Source organism: Ahaetulla prasina, chromosome 3 (assembly GCF_028640845.1).
Source record: "Ahaetulla prasina isolate Xishuangbanna chromosome 3, ASM2864084v1, whole genome shotgun sequence".
NCBI lineage: Eukaryota > Metazoa > Chordata > Lepidosauria > Squamata > Colubridae > Ahaetulla > Ahaetulla prasina.
This window is the reverse complement of record NC_080541.1, coordinates 77736943-77761621: the sequence shown is the minus strand read 5'-3', so window position 1 is coordinate 77761621 and position 24679 is coordinate 77736943. Positions and strand designations below refer to the sequence as shown.

At 39.3% G+C, this 24679-nt stretch overlaps 1 protein-coding gene across 18 annotated transcripts in view; it reads left to right on the top strand.

Annotated features, from left to right (window-relative positions):
- The window catches only part of ATXN1 (ataxin 1), a 249417-nt gene that overhangs the window by 212759 nt on the left and 11979 nt on the right, over positions 1-24679 (top strand). For 17 of the 18 annotated variants that reach the window (XM_058177821.1, XM_058177820.1, XM_058177827.1 and 14 more), the window contains one exon: positions 17176-19210. In XM_058177821.1, coding sequence (XP_058033804.1) covers positions 17333-19210 — 1878 coding nt within the window. In that variant the 5' untranslated portion in view covers positions 17176-17332. Of the gene's footprint in view, positions 1-17175; positions 19211-24176; positions 24362-24679 lie in introns of all 18 variants that reach the window. The other variant, XR_009154529.1, reaches the window with a different exon arrangement.

The following is a 24679-nucleotide window of genomic DNA, read 5'->3' as shown; positions in this document are numbered from 1 at the left end:
CAACAGTGAAGAGGATTGCAGTTAATAGCTGTACTTTGACAGGAGTCAAGAAGTCATAATTACCTGTAATAATCTTTGTCCATTATCTACATTTGCAGCTACAATACTATTATTGCATGAGAATGCTGGATAAATAGTGTTAAGAGTTGTTTGGTAGGAGAAACCTTCCGTTCTATTCTCAGAAGGTTTGCCAGTATATATTGAAAAGGCTGTTTCCCAGGAAACAGATCATCTTGCTATTATTAAAGCATTCATTATAGCTTAGGGCCAGTTCTTTTCTAATGCATCAATATCCTATCTTTCATCACATGTTGAAAGAGTTCAGTCTTTTATCAAATTAATGCTGGCAGAAGATCTCCTAAAAATATACACAATCCATCTCAAAGGTTACACTCTTATTCTGATCAGTATGCTTAGACGCTGAGGTTGCCAGACATTCTGGATAGCAGGAATGGAAAGACAGTGGGAACAGATGGCCCACCGAATCAATTTTTGCAAATACATCCAAATGTTATATTATTAGAAATATACAAATCATCCAAGATCCAATTTGAATTGGAGATTTTGGTGGTAATTTCCAATTAGAGATTAGAAGGCAACAAAACAGAGTTCAAACCAATTCAGGATTTGCAATTCATTGTGATAAAAGATTAAACTATAGGATAAATGTGTAAGTATAATAACATAGGATGAAAATAGGATGGTAAATACTTTAACCCTGCTAAGTTTAGTTGGGTGACTTTCAGGGGTTTTTGAAATTATCCTCTTACCCAGATAACAGGAATGAAGAAAAAGACAACATGGTAACTGCCAAACTGCCTGTCAAAAGGTCTAAAGACTTTAATAATCGTGAATTTTCCTCATTTCTTCTCATTGCTGTTTATGTCCCACCACAAGCCTGTGTAAACAAGGCATTACGAACTCTAGCTGACCAAATCATGGAGGCTGAAGCCAAATACCCCAATTCACTGGCCATTATTTTGGGAGATCTAAACAAGGCAAACTTAAGGAAAGAGCTACTAAAATACTTTCAGCATGTCAATTGTCTCACTAGAGGCAAGAATACTTTAGACCATTGCTATACAACACTAAAAGATGCTTATCGGTCTTTACCACGAGCAGCTGTAGGACACGCTGATCATTGCATGATTCACCTTGTACCTGCTTACAGGCAAAAACTTAAAACCACAAAACCAACAATTAAATCAATGAAGACCTGGACTGAGGAGGCAAAATTAAAGCTACAGGCCTGCTTTGACTGCACTGATTGGAATATTTTTGAAGATACCTCTGCAGACCTGGATGAACTCACAGATACTGTAACATTATATGTCAGCTTCTGTGAAGACCTATGTGTACCGACAAGGAACTTGCGAATACACAGTAACAACAAACCTTGGTTCACACCTAAATTTAAGCAGCTACGTCATTCCAAAGAGGAAGTCTACAGAAAAGGTGATAAAATGCTGTACAATCAGGCCAGAAATGTGCTAACAAGGGAGATCAGAGCAGCAAAAAGAAGCTACTCTGAAAAGCTAAAGAATTAGTTCTCAACAAATGAACCAGCAAACATATGGAAAACTCTTAAAAATATTACCGGCTACGGCAAACCTCCTTCCCAGGCTGAAGGAAATCAACAAATGGCAGATGACCTAAATGAGTTTTTCTGCAGCTTTGAAAGGAAACTACAGCCACTTATCTCCACAACCCCCATCTCAGATACACCAACAACAGCCAAGCCTCCTACAACTGACCCCATCCCATTGGGTTCACAACCCCTAGTGATCACAGAAAAGGAAGTGCAGAACCTATTTCACAGACAAAAGCCAGGAAAAGCTCCAGGCCCAGACAAGGTAACTCCTTCTTGCTTAAAAATCTGTGCTTACCAATTGGCCCCCATCTTCACCCATATCTTCAATAAATCACTAAAGATGTGCTATGTTCCTTCTTGCTTCAAACGCTCTACCATCATCCCAGTGCCGAAGAAGCCCACTATCAAGGAACTGAATGACTACAGACCAGTTGCGTTAACATCTGTAGTCATGAAAACCTTTGAAAGGCTAGTGCTGTCCCACTTGAAAACCATCACGGATCCACTGTTAGACCCCTTGCAATTTGCATACCGAGCAAATAGATCAACAGATGATGCTGTTAATATGGCTCTGCACTACATCCTACAACATCTTGAATCTCCAAAGACCTATGCAAGGGTCCTCTTTGTAGACTTTAGTTCAGCATTCAATACCATCATCCCAGATACTCTTCTAACTAAGCTAAACCAGCTACAGGTACCGGAACAGACTTGTAAGTGGATCACAAGCTTCCTAACAAACAGGAAGCAGCAGGTGAAGCTAAGCAGTATCACATCAGATACCTGTACAATTAGCACAGGGGCCCCCCAAGGCTGTGTGCTCTCCCCACTTCTCTTCTCTCTGTATACCAATGACTGCATCTCCAATGATCCATCTGTTAAACTACTGAAGTTCGCAGATGACACAACAGTGATTGGTCTCATTCGAGACAATGACGAATCCGCATATAGACGAGAGGTCGAACGACTAGCCTTGTGGTGTGACCGAAACAATCTGGAACTGAACACACTCAAAACCGTAGAAATGGTGGTAGACTTTAGGAGAAACCCTTCCATACTTCCACCTCTCACAATACTAGACAACACAGTATCAACAGTAGAAACCTTCAAATTTCTAGGTTCTACCATATCGCAAGTTCTTAAATGGACAACTAACATCAAAAACATCATCAAAAAAGGATAGCAAAGAATGTTCTTCGTGCGCCAACTCAGAAAGCTCAAACTGACCAAGGAGCTGCTGATCCAGAGGCATTATTGAGTCTGTTATTTGCACTTCTATAACTGTCTGGTTTGGTTCTGCAACCCAACAAGACAGGCACAGACTTCAGAGGATAATTAGAACTGCAGAAAAAATAATTGCTACCAACCTGCGTTCCATTGAGGACCTGTATACTGCACAAATCAAGAAGGGGGCCGTGAAAATATTTACAGATCCCTCACATCCTGGACATAAACTGTTTCAATTCCTTCCCTCAAAACGACGCTATAGAGCACTGCACAACAGAACAACTAGACACAAGAACAGTTTTTTCCCCGAAGGCCATCACTCTGCTAAACAAATAATTCCCTCAACACTGTCAAACTATTTATGAAATCTGCACTATTAATCTCATCGTTCCCATCACCCATCTCCTTCCACTTATGACTGTATGACTGTAACTTTGTTGCTGGTAATCCTTATGATTTATATTGATTTTGATTGTTTCCTGATTGCTTATTTGTAGCCTATGACTATCATTAAGTGTTGTATCATTAAGTGTTAAATTTGTACCCTATGACCATCATTAAGTGTTGTACCTTGATGAAAGTATCTTTTCTTTTATGTACAGTGAGAGCATATGCACCAAGACAAATTCCTTGTGTGTCCAGTCATACTTGGCCAATAAAAATTCTATTCTATTCTATTCTAAAAACTTTCAAAAACCATTAAAAAAGTTGCACAGATTTAAGAAAACCACCACCACATTTTGATTATTTCCTTTTTAGGGCTGGCAGGCTTGTTGGCATAGTTCCTTGGCAGAGTTAGCCTCTTTTGAATGACAGGGTGTATGTGATGCTTGCTCAATATAAAACTAAAAATGTGTGAGAATACGTTACCACTACTGTTTATAAAACCCTATGGTACCAATAGTCTGTAGCACACTCAGAATTTGAGAAAGCACATTTCCTCATAGTTGGTGCAGTGAGAATTCACTTAGTCCAAGACAAAACATAGAAAAATGTGTTTGCTTTAAAAAAAAAATCAAAGAAGAGGGGGGGATGAAAATAGCAACATAGCATAATAGCATTTTGTTATGAAACCAAAGTGTGAAGTTATTATAACTTAGATAAGAATGTAAGTTAGGATAGTGATAGAAGTAGAATTTGTGTATGAAAGTTAATTAGGATAGAGATACAGATGTAAAATAGCTGTTACTAGTGTTTAAGTTTCAGTGTGTTTGTTTTTGTTTGTTTTTGTTTTTGTTTATTTTGTGTGTTATGGTTTTCTATTTTTTGCTCTTTTCTATTTTTTGTACTGTGTATTTTAATGTTTGAAAATTTAATAATTTTTTTTAAAAAAAATAGCAACTGAAAAGGCTTAATAATTGCAAACAAATTAAGATGCAGAGAACAGTAGAACTGTACAGCTCAGACAATTTATGAAGGATAAGGATGAAAGGCTATGGATTTGGCCAGAAAGGTTAAAAAAAAATCAAGGAAGAAAGACCAATAGATTAAATCAATCAATTTTTCGTTCAGCTACCCTAGAAGAATGGAATATAAACACAGCATCACTCTACTAAATATTCTGATACAGAGGGCTTGTGGAGGTGATAAAACTTAGATATCAACTATTCATTACCTGACTACCAGAAGATTTATTGGGTTTTATCCTTATTGGGATGTTTCCTCCTAGTGGTCAGGAAGTGCATAAACACACTAAAATAGTGTGGTGACATAATGGAATCCCTAGTATGAGGGCATGACGTACAATAACACTAGTTTGAGAGCTTAAATAAAGAAATCTTCTATCACTCATACACTGCCAACTGCTCATGTCAGTATCAGTCCATAACACCATATATAGGTAGTCCTTGTTTATCAACCACATCTGAGACCAGCAACCCGATTGTTAAAGAAGTGATCATTAAGTGACACTACAACTGTGCTCATGATCTTACTTCAGTTTTGCTTTGCTCTGTGGACCTGTGAAAGTTGTAAATGTGAGGATTGGTCACAAGTAATTGAAGTGCTGAAGTGCCTTGAATCTCTCCCAACATGATTCAACGGCTCATGATTTGATGATTGAGTTCACATCAAAAGTCTAATTCAATTTAATCTTTTTCAGATTGTTTTCAAATTATAAGCCATTTGAAATTTTGCATAGCCATAACAGCTTTTGTGAACAATGAAGATGGAGAGTTTAGAAATCGCTAAGATAGACAATTTTAATGGTTTAATTTTAATAAAACAATGAATAGATTTGAATTTTTAATAAGTGGAAAGAAGACAATTGATGCATTTGCCGACACTTATTTTGGCTAGATTTACTCTCATATTTTACTGCGGAACAACTGTATTTTCTTGATATTGCAAAAATATGAAGTGAGAAAACGTAAAGACAGTCACTTGATATTTAATAGTGCTTCCCTTTTTCTTCACCTTTGCACTCTGAGTATATCTGCATTTGTCAGCTCAGTGTGCATCACAATTCGCATTAGATGTAATCTTCAGCATTTTACCCTCTTGGTTTTTTAGTCTATCTACAATTTAAAAACCACATGATTCCACTCATATATCTGGCAAGAGCTGCAAAGATTTCATGAAGGGAAGTTTTTATTGAAATCGAACAGTTGACAAATCTAGGGAAGAAGTCAAGAGTTGGTGCTTGGCTTGCCGGATATTCTGTCTCCAGCCTTGACCATAACATCTAAATAGAATATAATTAGAGATAGAAAAAGAGAATGTATCAAAATGTAAGGTTGTGAAGGTATGTCCAGATTCAGTTTCTGCACAATGTTTTTCTGTAATGTACTTGCACTTTTTGAAAATGCAGGCATATGCTTAATCTTATTTGAATGAATTCCATATGCATAATATGGAAACATGATGAGAATTCCACTGAAGCACTGAGAATTAGATACATTTGTATTACTAGGCTGCAAGAGTGCATCTCCAAAATTTAAAATCCAATAAAGGGTATTATATCTGTGAAGTAAGAATAATATCAATACTTGCATTAGTGAGGAGGTTTTACAGTTTGCCCTAATATTTTTCTGAGTTTGGCAGAGGGACAAGAAAATTTTATTCTGCCTCTCTCCCCATGGTATTTAACTGTATTACTATATCCAAGAGCATTGATTCCCTGAACCATGAAAAAGCATACAGCAGCTTCAGCCACATACAAAAAAAATGGAGATGCCACAATAGTTTGTAAAGATGTTTCTGCATCAATTACATGTCTCTCCTTGGCAAGCTTGAGCAGTCTTCCTCATTTCCTAAAGGAAATGAAGTGGTAGTTATTATAATCTCATAAGGTCATGCAACCTTCCAACACTATAAAACTTTTTCCAAAAGGCAATTTGGGTCACTGTTCTTTTCTTCTTCTCCTCCTCCTCCTCCTCCTCCTCCTCCTCCTCCTCCTCCTCCTCCTCCTCCTCCTCCTCCTCCTCCTCCTTCTTCCTCTTCTTCCTCCTCCTCCTCCTCCTCTTCCTCCTCCTCCTCCTCCTCCTCCTCCTCCTCTTCTTCTTCTTCAGGACGTGAATGGAAATGGGAAATGTTTGGGAGGCTGTAGGAATTTAGCACCCACCCCCCTCCTAGAAGAATGAAATATTCTAGGAAATATTTTAAAAAGCAGAATATTATACCTTCCTGGATGAGAAATGGAGAAACATATTTTAAAGACAAAGGAGCTCCCTGCAACTTCCTGACTCCCCCCCACCTTTGTCAATGGGCCATTAAAAGCCTCAGCTAAGCTCACTCATTCTCCCCACCTTTGTCAATGGGCAATTAAGGCTTCAACCAAGCTCACTCAATCCCCCCATGATTTGCAACACAATACAACTGAAACTCACCACATGGCAAGGCTCAAGCAAGCTTGAGAGACAGCCAGCAAGGCTAGCTAAGACCCCCACCCCCTGGGAGTCTGACAACCAATCAGGATACTCTTCCTGTGCCCCAGAAAGGTCAAAGCTCAGAAAAATCATAAAACCAGGGAGCACACAGGATCTCGGGCCCTTTTCTGTTCAGGATCTCAAGCCATGTGATCCTGACCACCATTAAACCATCTTTCCAAGCAGCCTCCATGTTTCCAGTGTCTTTGTCCCCACTTGGAACTGAACCCAGATGGATATTTCTTCCAACAATTGGCACCCACAGATGGGACTCCAAGCTAACCTAACCAATGGACCTGGCCCAGGTAAGCCTCCCTTGCTAGCAACAGACCCATTGAGTCTGTGGGTAAGTTTTCCTGGACCTTGGCCATTTGGAACTAGGTTTTAAAGGGGTTTTGAGTGTTGAGCTCAAAGACTGCTTGGAAAGAAGGTGAGTACCTCTAAATTTTAATTTTAAGCATGGAAAAGCATGGGAAATATGTGTATGCCTGCATGTGTGTGAATGAGAGAGCCCTGCTCCCAATCACAGCTGGATTTTGCTTCCTCTGTGCATTTCCTAACCGCAGAAAGACCAAAAGTCTGGAGAGCATGGGGGGTTTGCCAGAGCACAGGACCTTCTGTTAGGGAAGGAAGAAGTGTGTGATAGTGGGATTCCACCTAAGGAAACAGTCTGATTCCACCTCTTTGAGCAACCTCTAGCCGCACCTCTGCCTACTGCTACCGAGCCGTGACCGGTAGGATAGAGAAAGCAAGGGGGGGAAGCCAAACGTGGAACTTTGTGTTTATTGGGAATGGAAGCCGAGCGAGAGGAAAGTAAGTGTGAATGAAGCAATTAAGAGAGTAAAAAAGGAGAAAAGGAGAAAAAAAAGGAAGCAGGAAATCTGCTTGGGGCCCTGGATGCCCGGAGGCTGCCAGTACTGCCTGGTATGCTAAAAAGGAAGCAGGAAGCAGTGTTGAAGAGGTGCTCGTACCTACTGGCAGGGCAGTAGGTCCTCTGGGATCACCTTTTTTTGATCCAAAACGGAAGCTCCCTTAACAGGAAGGTGCTCATACTTCGACAGAAGGGAGTCGAAGTCCTTCCCAGAACTTTTTTTTCTGAAAACTGTAGGAGGATCCACCCGGCTAAGCCAAAGTGAAAAATAAAACCTCACATCGGAGAGGGAAACATGGGAAGCAGTAGCTCGAGGGTGGAGGGAAATCCCCTGGAAAACCTGCTGGGGCCTGGAGTGCCCGGAGGCTGCCAGTTTTACCTGGTATGCGGAAAAGAAATTGAGGAAATTGTGTAATAAAGATGAGAATAGGAAACAAATTTGGCTAAATAAAGGTACTTAAAAGAAAAGGAAATATATAAATAGGAATGTTTGGGTTTTGTTTGTTTTGTTTTGTTTTGTTTGTCTCTTTCTCTGTCTTCTATGGAACCACGTGGTCTGTCTGTTAAGATTTGTGCCTTCCTAATTTAACTGAGATTTATGGCGGAATGATCAGTGTGTGTAAATCTCAGAGTTTTGTTTTCCTCTGTCCTCCTTGTTTTTATGTGTGTATGTCTGTCTTTGTGGGCCCTTGAAGTAATTGTAACTGTAAAATTTATCTGATCTCTAGAGACAAGAATTTTAAATTGTTAGGGAAAAACAAAAACAAAAGGTTGAAGCAATAAAATAGGGAAAAGAGAGAGAGAAAAAAGAAAGAAAGCCTTTGCCCTATTTTCGTGTGGCCACCGGGAATAGGGTACAGAACTTTTCATTTCTGCTTTTTTCTCCTCCTCTTTATCTTAAAGTAACAACTCAAGTTTATAAGGAAACATTTTAAGTTCACTTACAAGATAAGTTTATGAGGAAACGTTTTAAGTTCACTTACAAGAGAAAAAAAAATTCAGTCTTGCATTTACTGTGTATTTAAATGATTTTACCTGTTCATCCTCTTCCTGAAGTATGTGAAGTTTTTTCTTTCTCATCAGTTGTGTCTCCATTTTGTTGAAACTGCATTACCTTTTCGTAACTGCAATATTGATGTGTTGTTTCTTTTCAAACTCTGCCTGCAAGATATCTACCCCCCCCCTCCAACTTTTTAATCCTGTTACAATGCCTTTCCTGAGAAGATTACCCACAAAAGTGGGGAGGAGATTCTGTTCTAATATCTTTCAGCCCTGAAAAGATGACTCTGCAACTGGAAGCAGAGCACATGGTTCCAGATGCTGCCCCCAGAGGAGACCTTCCATTTGTTGGAGTCAGGAATTGAGTTTGAATCCAGCCCCCACTGAAAGTCATCACAGCAACCAGATTGGAGCAGACCTTTCCAAACCTGACTGACCAACAAGCATGCCACCCAAAAGATATGAAAGAAAGGACCCTGAGATGTATAAGTAAAGACTAAAAGACTCTTTTCAATTCCCAGAAGACAACTGGAAAGACTATGGGGAAGGGTGGAAATTCATTGTAAGGTTTTCTGTCTTGTCTCATTTACATTGTAATCAGTCTAAAGTACTCATGTAAGGATTGTATTTGAGTGGCTACCACAGCAAGTTCTGAACACCTGAGATTTCTGTCTGGTGGGAGGAAATATGTCCAAAATGTTTGTATTGCCTGTATTGTAAAAGTAGCTGCATACACAGGCACACACAGAGAGACACACCATTCAGAATTAGTCTATTCCTTCACTTACCTCCACACAAGACTTTTAGGTTGATTTTGCTCTGTGGCACTAAAAGCCCAAGGAGTCAGATCTCCTGCTAATTCCATGGGGAGGGCATCCCCTCAGGCAATTCCTCTCTTGAAGAGATAGCAGAAAAAGTGATATCCAAAACCCAAGCCCTGACTATGACTCACAAATGATGCTGCCCAGTTGCCCAGTAAAGCAAGATATCATGGTGGTCTCATGAGTAGAAGTCCCAGGGCTCATTGTGTGGTAATTTAAAAAAGAAAAAGAAAAAGAAAGGAAAAAGCCTGGATTGCACACTGATTAACCTCAATTTGGACTGGGAAAAAAAAAATCTTGGATAGACTAAAGTAAGAACTAGGGCAGGTTCGGTAACCAACCCTTGGAAATGGGCAGCCTGTAATTAAAAAAAAACCATGGCTGTGAAAATTTTGGGATGTGTGCTTGCTTGAAACCTGACTGGAAGCTCACAGAAAGTGATATCTAACAGCTGAAATTAATTGGCATAGAAAATTGGATACTGTAAAATTCTTACCAGAACTTTTCTCTGGCTACTAGACCTTCATGGTTGAAAGCTTTTGGGAGCCACTGAAGGAATCTTTTTCTGTTGTCTCTATCAATGGCTTCCTTTGCATCAGGAAAATTAAAAGCACCCACTGATTTGATCAATTTTAATTTTTGCCAAGAGCATGTTTCAAAACTCACGTTTTGAAAAAAAAAAAAAAAAGTAGGGATTGTAGGAATTTAGCACCCACCCCCCTCCTAGAAGAATGAAAAATTCTAGGAAAAATTTTTAAAAGCAGGATATTATACCTACCTGAATGAGAAATGGAGAAACATATTTTAAAGACAAAGGAGCTCCTGCAACTTCCTGACTCCCCACCTTTGTCAATGGGCCATTAAAAGCCTCAGCTAAGCTCACTCATTCTCCCCACCTTTGTCAATGGGCAATTAAGGCTTCAACCAAGCTCACTCAATCCCCCCATGATTTGCAACACAATACAACTGAAACTCACCACATGGCAAGGCTCAAGCAAGCTTGAGAGACAGCCAGCAAGGCTAGCTAAGACTCCCACCCCCTGGGAGTCTGACAACCAATCAGGATACTCTTCCTGTGCCCCAGAAAGGTCAAAGCTCAGAAAAATCATAAAACCAGGGAGCACACAGGATCTCGGGCCCTTTTCTGTTCAGGATCTCAAGCCATGTGATCCTGACCACCATTAAACCATCTTTCCAAGCAGCCTCCATGTTTCCAGTGTCTTTGTCCCCACTTGGAACTGAACCCAGATGGATATTTCTTCCAACAAGGCAAACCCCTTCCATTAACATGGCTCCACAGGAAATCTTGAAAAATGATGCAAGTCATGCTTCTAAAATTTGGTCATTGTGCTATTCCAAGTGTAACAAAAGTTTTGAGTACTTTTTTAATCCATTCTATTTGTAGAGAAACAGTTAGATGTCCTATATGTTAGTTATATCAAACACATAATATATTATCTATTCCAGATAATCTTTGTTGGTAAAGCACTGGATACACAAATTAAAATAGGGAATTAAAGCTTGTGTGGTATGTCTTTTGAGGTAGGAGAGAAAGGGAGGCAACACTCATTTCATTTTATTTCTAGACATGGTAGCCATTCTTTTTTGAGCTGATCTGGCTTGTGTTAAAATAGTTGTAACCAATTTTTCCAAAATACCATTGGAAAAGTTTGTCAAAGAAATAAATAATGGTTTATTCACACACATAGCTTTTTTAATATTAAAAATGTGACAGTTTTAACAAAGAAAATTGCCACTTATTGTTAGAAGAAACAGCCATCTGTCTTTCATCCAGAAAATATTTGCATCCAACGAAGTTGTACTTGATGAGTCTTCTATATAAACTTATTAAAGTTTATATAGAAATATCTTCCAAAAGTACTATTGCTGCTGACCATCCTTTTTATCTTCTCTATCCCAACATTAGACCCTTTTCTAGAGAGCTGTGTCTTCACACAATTTAGAAAGTATTATATAAATTAAAAAACTGTTGTATAAACAAGAGATCTCACAGTTTGATTGTTGTAATGCATTCTTCATAAGGCTGCCCTTGAAGACTATCCAGAAGCATAGCTGGTCCGGAAGGCAATGGCATGAGTGATGGACATACTTTTGCACGCCTGTGCATGAACTCTGCTGGTCACGAGTTTCCTTCTGGGTGTGAGTCATTACCTATAAAGGCTTTCATGGCATAGGGCCTGACTACTTGAAAGTGGCTACTCAGCTACTGCCTATCTCCCCTAGTATCTGCCTGGCTGCTTTGATCCAGCACAGTTTGTGTGCTCCAGGTTCCTTTGATTAAACAATGTCAGTTATCATGATCCCCAAAACATGCCTCAACATCAGTCACAGCATCTGGCCTCTGGAATGAGGTTTCCTCACAAGATCTGGATGGTTCCGACCTTCCTGACAATTTAGGAGGCCTTAAAGACATGGCTCTTCAGCCAGCCTTTGGCTAGAATGAATATGACTCTCTTTGGGGAATAGGTGTGTTTTTTGCCACCTGGTCTTGCCACTTTTGTTTCTTCTTTTATTGCTCTGTAATATTTATTGCGTTATAGTTTTTCAGGTTGTTGTGAACTGCCATAGTCTTTGTGAGGGATGTACAAACTGAATAAAATTTAAAAGTTAAAACTAAAAGAAAAATACTTTCTGATTGTCAACATTTAATAATATGTTTTATTGGTTGGATGCTTCTAATCCAAAACAATATAGTATTGACAATTTTGACATGGGTCCTAAGGGGCTATAACACAGTGTGCTATTCAGCAGGTTCTAACAGGTTCTGGAGTACCGGTAGCGGAAATTTTGAGTAGTTCGGAGAACCGGCAAATACCACCTCTGGCTGGGCCCAAAGTGGGGTAGGAATGGAGATTTTGCAATATCCTTCCCCCAGGAATGGAGAGGGAATGGGGATTTTGCAGTATCCTTCCCCTGGAGTGGGGTGGAAATGGAGAAGCAGTATCCTTCCCCTGTCACGCCCACCAAGCCACACAACATCTACCAAGCCATGCCCACAGAACCAGTGGTAAAAAAACTTGAATTCCACCACTGCTATAACACTTATATTGATCAATTTTCTCTAATCATGTTTTGAAATGTAAATGGACTTCTTTTGGGAAAGATGATTTTCTTCTCAGTAGGCTACTCAGATAAGTGGGTCCTGTACTTCCCGCAGCCGTAAGAGCTAAATCACACTCATTTAAATGGACATAAGATATCATACAGGAAAAAATCCTCATGAATACAGAAAGCCAATTGTGGTTCCATTTTTCACTTTCTGCAGAATGGCAATTATTTTTTATTCATACAGTGTTACTTATACAATCAAATATATTTCACTTCTTTCAAAGGTCTTAGGATGCTTTAAAAACCTACCCCAACACAACAACTGAAGTGCTGATATTATACTGTTTATTAACCCCATGATCCATTCATCTGGAATTTTCCTTCCAAGTCTTTCATTTTACATTTTGTATAGGATAAGACAGAGAAAGATCCTTGAGGAGTTTTTCAAAGGAGTGAATAGAAAGGCTATTGTATAATTACTATTACTATGTCAATAGTAGTAGTAATAATAAATAGTAATAGTAGTAGTATTTTTCTACTTTTTGTATATCAGTTTGAAAAGACTGTGTAATGCATTTGTCCTTGACCGGTAGTTTCTCAGAGTGATAAGCACTTTATGCAAGGAGATTGGAACTGAATAAGGAGATCTTACATTGATTTGTAAATGTTCAGTAAATCTTAAAAACAACATAAAACATTTCTAGTAATTTAAATTTATGTTCCTAGTATTAGGATCAGATTTGTTTGTATCCCTGATAAATCCAGTGGATTTTAGTGGGTTTATACTCAATAAATTATTAGGACTGGATTATACCATTATTATTTTTTCTGCCAGGGTACTAAATATCCTGTTCTTGGTTACTCCCTATTTTACTGTAGGAATTTAGCACCCACCCCCCTCCTAGAAGAATGAAATATTTTAGAAAATACTTAAAAGGCAGAATATATTTCCCTGGATGAGAAATGGAGAAACATGTTTTAAAGACAAAGCAGCTCCCTGCAACTTCCTGCCACCCCCCACCTTTGCTAATGGGCCATCATCTGCATCATAATAGAACCCATCTAGAACTGAAACTCACCACATGGCACCTGGGAAGATTACATCAGCCAGCAAGGCTAGCTAAGACTCCCACCCCCTGGGAGTCTGACAACCAATCAGGATACTCTTCCTGTGCCCCAGAAAGTTCAAAGCTCAGAAAAAGCATAAAACCAGGGAGCACACAGGATCTCGCCCTTTTCTGTTCAGGAACTCAAGCCATGTGATCCTGACCACCATTAAACCATCTTTCCAAGCAGCCTCCATGTTTCCAGTGTCTTTGTCCCCACTTGGAACTGAACCCAGATGGATATTTCTTCCAACATTACTATTGTGTTGTCTTACTATAGCAAACTGGCACCAGTCTGTTAAATTGTTTGCTTCCTGGTTATATGCTATCCTACCTACCATTACTATCCAAGATGGTTACTTTTTGGTCAGCCTGTAATTTGTGCTGTCCTTTGCTTACTCTAAAAAGAAATGTGCCACTAAATCCTTATTAAATCTGAGTTTCATTTATATTAAACAGTTTGAGAAATAGTGCTCTGAAGCTCCATCCTTTTGCATTAAATGGATATCCGTAAGATTCGTACAGATAGTCCTCGAATTCATTTAGTGACCGTTCAAAGTTACAACTTATGTAACTTTTGACTTATGACCATTTTTCACATTTATGACCATTGCAGCATTCCCATGGTCACATGTTTAACATTCAGACACTTGACAACTGATTCATATTTATGACGGTTGCAGCGTCCCGGCTGTCACGTGATTCCCTTTTGCGACCTTCTGACAAGCAAAGTTAATGGGGAAGCCAGATTCACTTAACAGCCGTGTGACTAATTTAACAATTGCAGTGATTCACTTAACAATTGTGGCAAGAAAAGTCGTAAAATGGATCAAAACTCGCTTAACAATTGTCTCACTTAGCATCATAAATTCTGGGCTCATTTGTGGTCATAAGTTGAGGACTAGCTGTGTTGTATACGCGTCGTGCATGTTGCTCACCGATAGGCAGTGCATTAAAGAGAATTGCCTGTCTTTTCTTCCTTTCAGTGAACGCCTAGTTGAAATGATCAAGTTAATGGAGTTAGCCACTGATAGAAAGGACGACAGCTCTGCTCTGTGTTCTGATTTTGTTATGGGGGATTGACATAGAATGCATGTACCCGTATATTCTACAGAATATTAGTACAGTATAAGAACCAAAATATTATAGCTTGTGATATTGTAACAGCTCCGTTTATTCTAATAATGATATTGTGTTACTATGAATCTTATTGTAATATTATTGAAATATTAAGCTGCTGTTTAAGTCTGTTCTCATTCTATTTTATATATGAGTTCACCCCCTCCCCTAAATTGTACTGAACCAAGCTCCTTATGCACAATAGTTCCCAGTCATTTGTTAATGCTTTTCCTCCTACACAGAGTTCAATCATGCAGCAGTTGCAGCTCACAATTCATTGGTTACTAAGGAACAGGGGAACCCGATATGATCAGAGCTGCATATGGGGTTATTGTAGTATGTAATTTTAACCATGCAGGTAGAGTTTAAACTTGTGTATGCAGATAGAGATGGAAAGGCTCAGAAAGTGAAATCCTACATGTGTGCTTCTCCCATAAATAGCCTTTAAAAATGGAGAAAAAGAATTGGATGGAGACACCTCAGTAGTTATAGCATAACATTTTAGTACTTGAGAGGCATAGTTGATTGTGCTTCTGACCTAGATTAAATGTGTGTGCAGGAAATAAAGGTAAGTCTCCTGCTTTGTTATTGTCTCATTGGTAGCCTCTTACTTCCTTGAGGCAACTCTGATTTCCACACTGGACAAAAGGGAGAGAAAAATAAATAACCTAAGCTTATGCTTTCAGTTTTGTGGTGATTTCATGCATGGTTTACTACAGTGCAGTGTTTTAATCAATAGTGTAACTAAGTGCCACCACACATAAACTGAAAACTACATCAAAATACACATGGACATGGTCAAAACAAAGTCCTGAAATAAACAGAATAATGAGATCATTGGCACTTCGGGGCTGCTCCAATCTGCTTGGTAATTCAGAATCCCTATAGAAAGCAGAAGTTCGTAAAGAAAAAGTAATTGCAATATTCAGTACAATAATTAAATTGACCCTGATTAAACTTTAAAATGTATACCTTATTTTTGGTGATGTGACTGTGAACTCTCTTTATTAGTGTTTACATCCAGTGGTTATGTTGGAAAAAAGATATGCAGACGGGCTTGGAACTCTGTATATCATCAAGATAATTCTTCTAAAAACTGAACAGATTGGGATCTGTTATGGCGGGGAAAGCTGGCAAAAGAAAGATTGGATTTCTGAGCCAGGTTGATTTGAGGGCTGCAGAGAAACACATTGCAGGGAAAAAATATCCCTAATCCTCTCTCTGGGTGAGGGATTTGGGCAGCTCTCAGAATGGGGATTACGCTTCCATTTTAAATCCCTCCCCTTTCTTGCTCATGTGGTTCAGAGTCAAGCTCTTAATAAGGCTGCAAAAGAATTTCTCCATCTTGTAATTGTTTGACAATGTCTATATTTATTTAGCTTATTTGTATGAGTCATCTATTGTTGTGTTCCCCAACCTTTCCAGCTTTCCAGTTTGGCGGGGCGGGGGGGGGGAGGGAATGGTTACACATGAGTGGTGTGCAATGCCATTTGCATGAGCTTTGGGCACATGCACCCGCCGCTCACACAAATGGAGCCACATGTGCTTGCCTGCTGCTCACACAAATGGGGCTGCACACATGCGTGCGTTCACCCACCACTTCCATGGCCTGGTTGGGGACACCTAACCTACTGTATATACTACTAAAGCTTTTGTTGTCATGACCTTTAATTGGATGAAACAGTGCATCATAGGACAACAAACTTTGAACTAAGGTATCTCAAATGGACTAATTTACAGAATGCAGCCAAAATATGGGACTCGTGATTCCCAAGTGAATCTGGGCTGCTGCTGCAGTAAAGTGATTTTCATTTATAACATTCCATGACAGTTTCCTAGCCAGTCTTGCAATCCCTCACTCCCTCCTGCAATCAGCAGCAGCTACTTACTTGACTGCTGGGAAGGGAAGGGAAGGGAAGGGAAGGGAGATTTCTAATCTTCTCTGCCAGATTGCCATAAGGAATTTGATGGAGAAGCCAGCAGGAATTCAGAAGTCACTTCTGCTTTCATCGCTTTTTTGCCTATTGAGGTCATTCTGTATCTCTGTTTAAGTAAAGAAATATCTCTAAAACGAAGATCCAACAACAGCATGGGTTGTCTAGTCCTTACTATTATTTAATTTCATTTCTTTTTCTTTTCCTTTTCCTTTTGCCTTTGAGTCAGTCTTGACTCCTGGTGTCTTCCTGGATAAGAAAAACTCCCTAGAGTTTTCTTGACAAGGTTTTTCAGAAATGATTTTCCACAGCCTGGTTCCTAGGGCTGAAAGAGAGTTATTGGACCAAGGTCTCCCAGCTGGATTTGTGTCACAGGCAAGACAAGAACTCAAAATCTCTTAGTTTTTACCTTGATGACTCAACCATTCCACGTAACTGGGTTTCTATTTAGCTATAGCTATAAAACTGCTGGTTAAAGTTTAACTGATTGGATGTTCTGAGTTTCATAGTTTTCTTTTCCTCCACGTTAAGATTTTGATTTCCTCTTTTCTTTCCCTTCTTATTCATTTCAGAGATGCTTGTAGAAGATTGTGGTCACAAGGAGATGATTCCTCATGAAGTCTCTGGATCCACAAAAGAAATCAAATGTGATTTTCCACTTAGCAGACTGAAATCAGAGCCAGCCAGCCAGTGAAGCCACAGAAGATAAGGGCAGGGGGCCGGTGAAAAATGAAATCCAACCAGGAGAGAAGCAATGAATGCCTGCCCCCCAAGAAGCGGGAAATCCCTGCCACCAGCCTGCCTTCTGAGGTGAAGCCGTTAGTTCTGGCCAATGAAAATCACCGTGCAGATAATATAACATGGCTCTCAAGTACAACCAGCAGCCACAGCAGTGGGCGGAATCGGTCTGGAGGTACTTCAGTGGAGGCTGGTTCGCAACAAGGAGTAGGTTTACACAAGTCACTTTCTACAGGAATGGATTATTCCCCACCTAGTGCTCCTAGGTCTGTTCCAGTCTCTGCCACACTTTCCACAGTGTACCCCTCTGCACTTTCACAGGCAGGAACACCTGTTTCGCCAGTGCAGTACGCACACTTGCAGCATGCTTTCCAGTTTGTTGGGCCTCAGTATAGTGGACCATATACCGGATTCATCCCCTCCCCACTGATTTCTCCAACAGCTAATTCTGCAACCACCACAGCAGCCTCCGCCACTGCTGTTGCAACCACTCCATCCCAGCGATCACAGCTGGAGGCATATACTTCTTTGCTGGCCACCATGAGCAATTTTAGCCAACAAGGCCAAAAGGTTGAGCCACATTTAGTCAGGACACCTGGATTGATCACAGCAGGATCTCCTCCACCTATTCAGCAAAACCAATATGTCCATATTTCCAGCTCTCAGAGTGCTATTAGAAACGTCTCTCCTCCAGCCATCCCAGTCCATTTGCATCCTCACCAGACAATGATTCCTCATGCATTTGCCCTTGGCCCTTCCTCCCAGGTGGTAGTGCAATATGCAGATTCTGGTGGCCATTTTGTTACTAGGGAGCCCACTAAGAAACCTGAGAGCAGCAGGTTGCAGGCTATGCAAGCAAAAGAAATACTGAATGGGGAAGTAGACAAGAGTAGGCGATATGGCATCTCCCCCTCTTCTGAAGTCAATCTTATCAAATCAGGCAATAAACCATCTCCTCATCATTATGAGGCCAGACATGTGGTAGTCCACTCTGGTCCTACTGATTATATTGCACGTGATTCCTCTGCTGTCCGGCCTTCTGTTATGGTTGTCCCCAACAGCAGTACACCTACTGCAGACATGGAAGTTCAGCAATCCACCAACAGAGAAACACCTCCTTCAGCCATCAACGAAAAGGGAAGTTTGCATTTAGGAAAGACAGGCCACCGATCCTATGCTTTATCTCCACAGCAGACTATTGGTCATGAAGGGGTGAAGGCAGTTGCCACTTTATCCCCTCACACTGTCATTCAGACCACCCATAGTGCTTCAGAGCAGCTGCCCGTTGGGTTGCCAGCTACAGCCTTTTACACTGGGACTCAACCACCAGTAATTAGCTATCTGAGCAGTCAACAGCAAGCCTTTGGCTATCCTGGAAATCTGCCACAACATCTGGTGATCCCTGGTACCCAACCTCTCTTAATACCAGTAGGAAGTGCAGAAATCGACTCCTCGGGGGTACCACCTGCTATAGCCACTTCATCTCCCCAGCTAGCAGCAGTGCCTCATACATTTGTCACAACCACCATTCCAAAAAGTGAGAATTTCAATGCTGGGTCCCTAGTAAACCAGCCGGCTTACCAGGCAGCTGTGGTCCAGGCCCAGATCCATCTCCCCCTGGTACAACCGGTACCACCTTCAGCAACAGCTCCTGCTATATTGCCTCCTTACTTTATGAAAGGCTCCATAATTCAGTTGGCAAATGGAGAGCTGAAGAAAGTAGAAGACTTAAAAACAGAAGACTTTATACAGAGTGCAGAAATTAGCAGTGACCTGAAAATAGACTCCAGCACCGTGGAAAGAATTGACGACAGCCATAATCCAGGCATTGCTATGATACAGTTTGCAGTTGGAGAGCACCGAGCACAGGTAATCAACACGAGAGCTTGCTGGGGAAGAGAAGAAGTCATTAGGAAAGTAAACATAATATCCTTATTATTCCTGCTCTTGATTCTTAGCCTCAAACTAATAGATTAGTGACTGGGTGCACGATGGCCTTACACATATTATACTAGTGACAAAGGAATCAATTGGATGAAATTATTGTTATATAGCCAAAGATTACTGCACTTTGGAACCTTATAGAAATATAAATATTATGTGACTTACCATGCTTAATGGATATTCTGCTTTTAGTATTAAATCCCAAAAGGATGAACATTTTCTTGGATTAATTAAAATATGTAGAGTTTAAACACACAGGTTTTTTCTTATCTAGGCATTAAACAGAATCACAAGAAAGAAAACCTCTCCTGAGGAATGATGGACCATTGTTTTATTACCGTATACTTTGGTCAAATAAAAGCACACTCTTACTGTTACTTCTTTGCTCTTCAGTTAATTGAGCAATAGAGAACCAACACAGAGACCTGCGTTTCTCATTAGGATTTATTAGTTTAACTTTAGTAGTTAACTTTTAACTATTAACTCTAATAAATGAAGAAAAATTAATCAACTATAATTTTGTCTTGCTTAAAGAAACAATGAAATTAAGCCAGAACAGAGTAGTGAAAAGTAAAAAAATATGTATGGAAATTTTTGGCTTGCAGTCCAGAATATTTTAATATTTTACCTGTAACAATATATTTGCTAATAGTATTTTATGTTGGCATGTTAAATATGGGCTTTGGTAAACACTTTCTGGTATCTATTCACAAATTCATGTCCCCATTAATGAAATATCGGCAGATGTTGTTTTCAAAATATTTTTGGTCTGCTTTATAGTAGCAAGTATAGTTGAAAAATATAGTTGATTTCTCCAGGCTCTTCCCTTGTAAACTTCCCATTATGTCAGTAACATTTTAGAATGCAGTGGGTGGTTTGAACTTGAAAAATTTAGAGAACTTGCAATAATATCTTTGAAGCTACATTCCATTATTTAGAAGGATCTGCAGATTCATTAGCTTAGTTATGTATCATAGAAGCCGTTCAATTCCTAGGGACTGTGTGGATAAGCCCTTATTAATTGACCTGTCTTTAATAATAACTGATAACTCTTCTGTTCCAATAATCTTGTTAATACTATCCAACTGTCTAAATCCATTGTCATCTTCTTTTCCTTTGCTTAACTTCCCCATATGATGTTGTTGTTGTTGTTATTAGTCCATCATTCACTTGATAGCATTTATGTATATTTCTGCTTGGTAGTCCACTTCAAGACACTAGTCAGCCTTTATTTGGTACTGGAATAATTGATCTGTTCTTTCTGCAGTCCATGATACTCACAGTAAAAATCTCTAATTCTATAGTTCAAAGCATCTATCTTCAGTATCCTACACACTCCCAATATCCAGCTTCAACAGAAATACATTACCATTGGAAAGGCAATTGTTTTAACTGTTACAACCTCCAACCTACAACCAATTGAAACCGCTTTAACCTCCACAATCTTGTCAGAGTTTTTCATTGCCTTTCTCTTTAAGATTACTCTCCAGTACATTGCTATAGCACACTGTCCATTTTTATCTATTGTTGCACTAGATAAGTCATACTATCTACTCCCTTCACTTCTTTGCCATCATTTGTAAGTTCATTAAACATGCAGGTTGAATTTCTACCGTCACAATATTTAATATAAAGACAGATTTTCCATTGCCCCTTTTTCTTTCATAATCACCTGTTATAAAACTCTCCTTTTCTAACAAAATGGTGTCATCAAAAGATTGATGTTTTAACTTCCAACTTTGATCCCAGATATCATCTCTTCCAATCCTGCTCTTCCTATAATGGATTTGCTCTATAAGTTAAAGAGAAGTGGGGACAATTTGTTTCTTTTGACTCACTTTGGTTCTTGAAATCCAGTTCTTCATAGTTACCATATTTTTTGATGTATAAGATGAACTCCCCCCCCACAAAAAAAAGTGGGTGGAAATGTCTGTGCATCTTATAGAGCTACTGTTGCTGAAGCCCCACCCACCTGCTGGCCCCCGCTCTTTGGCCTCTGCCTCCCAGCAATTTGCCTCCTTGCAGCAAATAGCAAAGCTTGGTCAGCTTTAGCACAGCCCGATTTAGCACAAGCAGCTGATTGGCAGTTGGATCTGCCTCCTGGAATATAGCCTATCAGCTTTTCCAGGCTGCGGGGATCGCCACCGCCCATTGCCGCCTCCGTGTGCCCCATTTTCAGCCTCCGCACATCCTGTTTTCAGCCTCCGTGCGCCCATTTTTTCAGCCCATTCCAGGCAGCAGGGATAGGCTGAAAATGGGACGCGTGGAGGCCCAAAATGAGGCATGTGCTGGCAGTGACAATGGGCAGTGATGATCCCCGCAGCCTAGAACAGCTGATAGGCGGTATTCCGGGAGGCAGATCCAACCGCCAATCAGCTGCTCGTGCTAAATCGGGCTGTGCTGAAGCTGACCAGGCTGTTTGCTGTTTGCTGCAAGGAGGCAAACAACTGGGAGGCAGAGGCAGATGCAGATTTTTTTTCTTGTTTTCCTTCCCAAAAGCTAGGTGAGTCTTATAGTCCAAAAAATAAGGTACTTTTTATTCATAGTAAAGATTCCTCAGAAGAATAATCTGGGTGTGAATAATCTGATACAGCCTTTAGCCTTTAGGTTCCATATTCAAGTATCATTCCTAAGGTCAAAGGCATTGCCAGTCAGTGAAGCAAGGTAAATCCTTTTGAATTCTCTTGTTCTTATTTGTGTAATGATAACTAATTTACAATATGTCAATCTGTCTTTTCTGAAAACTTGCTTTTAGTCTGAGAGTTTTCTTTCCCTATTTTTCTGAACAAAATATGTGACAAAACCTTACATGTGTGAGGTATCTGTTCATGTTCTTGTATTACCTTTGTTCAGTATAGGAATATGCACTGATTTTTTTTTCAGTTTTAGGTCCCACAGCCTTGTATTATATTTGATGACATAGAGTTGTTTTCACTATAATTGTCTTTTCTCCTGCAGTTTTAAACAGTTCAGTGGCGTTTACTCTGCACATAATGGTTTCATACTTAAAACTGATGCATCATCTCACATTCCTCCCTTTTTATAAGTGATTCCCAAATATATTGTCTCTTCACAAACATTTCTGTAAATCTGTAATCACATTTGTAAAAATATATTCTTCAGCATAGTCTTACTCTAGCCTTAACATTTTCATCTCATTTGCATTTATTACTCTCGTCTCTTATTATTCTTGATTATTACTGTTTCAGATGTATACATTAAATAGGTTATTTAAAGATCTATAATTTTTGCTTTTCCTGTTGATGTTCTCGATTGAAGTATCTTTCTGTTGGCATTTCTTCCTGGCATTAGAAGTCTGGGTTCAGTTGTCCTTCTTGTTTCCTAAAGCTTTCATCTGCCTTTTCCAATTTCTCATGATAAGGTGCCTGAAAGATATTCTTGATTTTTTTTCCCTTTTGGTTTTTACAATATCTCTTTCCATAGCTCCTTCATTTCTATTTCATAAATAAATAAAGTGTAACCCAACATGTTCCATATGTTATGACTGTCTGGCACAACTATTCTCTTTAATTTTCTAAGTTTAAACTATATATTTGTCACTAATCATTTGTGGTCTGCACTGCAAGAGTTCTAGCTGACTGGATTAAATTTCTCCATCTCTTGTTTCTTATTGTGGAACTGATTTGATTCAGTGATGGGTATCTAGTGTGTCCATGTTTGAAATAGATGTGGTCAATAAACAATCTTCCAGTTCTGTTAAATCTATATGTTTGCCTTTAAAGCAATTTTATGAAAATAGATTATCTGGAGTTTTGCTGTTCCAGTGGACACCTGAGATTGAACCCAAGATTATCAGTCTCAGGCCACTGATACAGAAATAATGGTTGCGTATGAAAAGGTTTGCTATAAGAAATGAACCTTTTGAAAAATTGTTTTGCAAATGAAAATTGAGGAACAAAAGCCTGGAATAAGATTTTATTCTTTCATTTGTTTAATCTATGTATCTGAAGGACATAGGTAAGGATGCTTCTGACTAAACATTTGTCTCAAAAAAATTAGAGAAAATATGTCTGAAATATAATGACATACACAATGAATGCAGATATAGTATATATGTACAGGCAGTAGCTCACATAAGCAACATCCCAGAATAGTATTTTCCTGGCCTGATTCCATGATAGGAAATCTTCATCTGCTTATATGCAGTACCACTTTGTTGTTACTAAAGACAGAGTAGTGCTATAAGGTCAACTACAATGAAGAAATATTAGAGGCAAGCCAAAATTATAAGTCAGGTAAAAAGATCAGATGCTTTGATAGATAAGATAGACAATAGTGCATTTAGCCTGTAAAAGCATACTCTAGTCTAGTCTGAGGTTCTGAAATAGATGCTATAGCTTGAGTACAGGTAGAAACTGGCAACCAGAAATTAAAATGGAATAGCATGGAAAACAGACTATGAGAGGTTTTTTTTATCAAAAGGCTATCTGTTTCAAAAGTGTGTAGTATGTGTGTGTGATTGCTGACTAACTCACAAGTTTATGATTGCCCTCTAATTCTGATGTTCCTGGATGAAATTTTCTGTCAGGTTTTTTTTCACTTCACCCCAAATAGGATCTAGTATCGTTAGTAAAGGCAGAACTGTCGCTGAATATGAAGCGGCAGTGATATAAAAAGTATGTTCCTACCTTTCATATTATTGAAAGTCAGAAATTTTCCTAAAAAATAGAGGAAGACTTTTCAACTTGGAATATGTGTTGGATCTGCTGCTGTTTCATATAGTCAGAAATGAAAAAAAAATAGGAAAAAAATTATATAGATATATATATGAGTCTTTTAATATTGCTCTGAATTATCATAGTATGTTCCAGAAGTATGGAAGCAATGTTTTTGTATGGTATTCTCTTGTTCACTGACAGTCTCCCTACAGCTTCCCTTTCAGAGATTGAGAGTGCCATCATCTGGTAGAAGAAATGATGATGACCTCTCCTATTAAAGTGTCACTTTATGCAGAAGTCTAACAAAAGGTAGCTGATATCATCACCTTAAAATACTTCACCAGCTGTGTTTCTCACAAGAGATGCTTCCAGAATTCAGAGACAGTCACGTAGAAATGTGAGTTTAATTTAGGTTTTCTGTAGACTCCAGGAGTTGGATGTTTTCCCAGATGAATCATGTTCTTCTGTCGTAGCAACTACTCTTCTGCTGAAGTTGTTTTTGTTTTTGAAATAAGTAAATAAAACTGCCTCTCTAAAAAGGCTCTAGCATCTCTTATTTGGGAGTGTATCTTCAATATATTACCAGTATTTGTGAATATAAGTGACTGTGAGTTTATAAGTATATATTAGATCAGTGATGGCTAATTTTTTCCGGACCAAGTGCCCGAAGCGTGCGCATGGGCGCAAATGTGCACACTCCCAACCCCCCCAAATG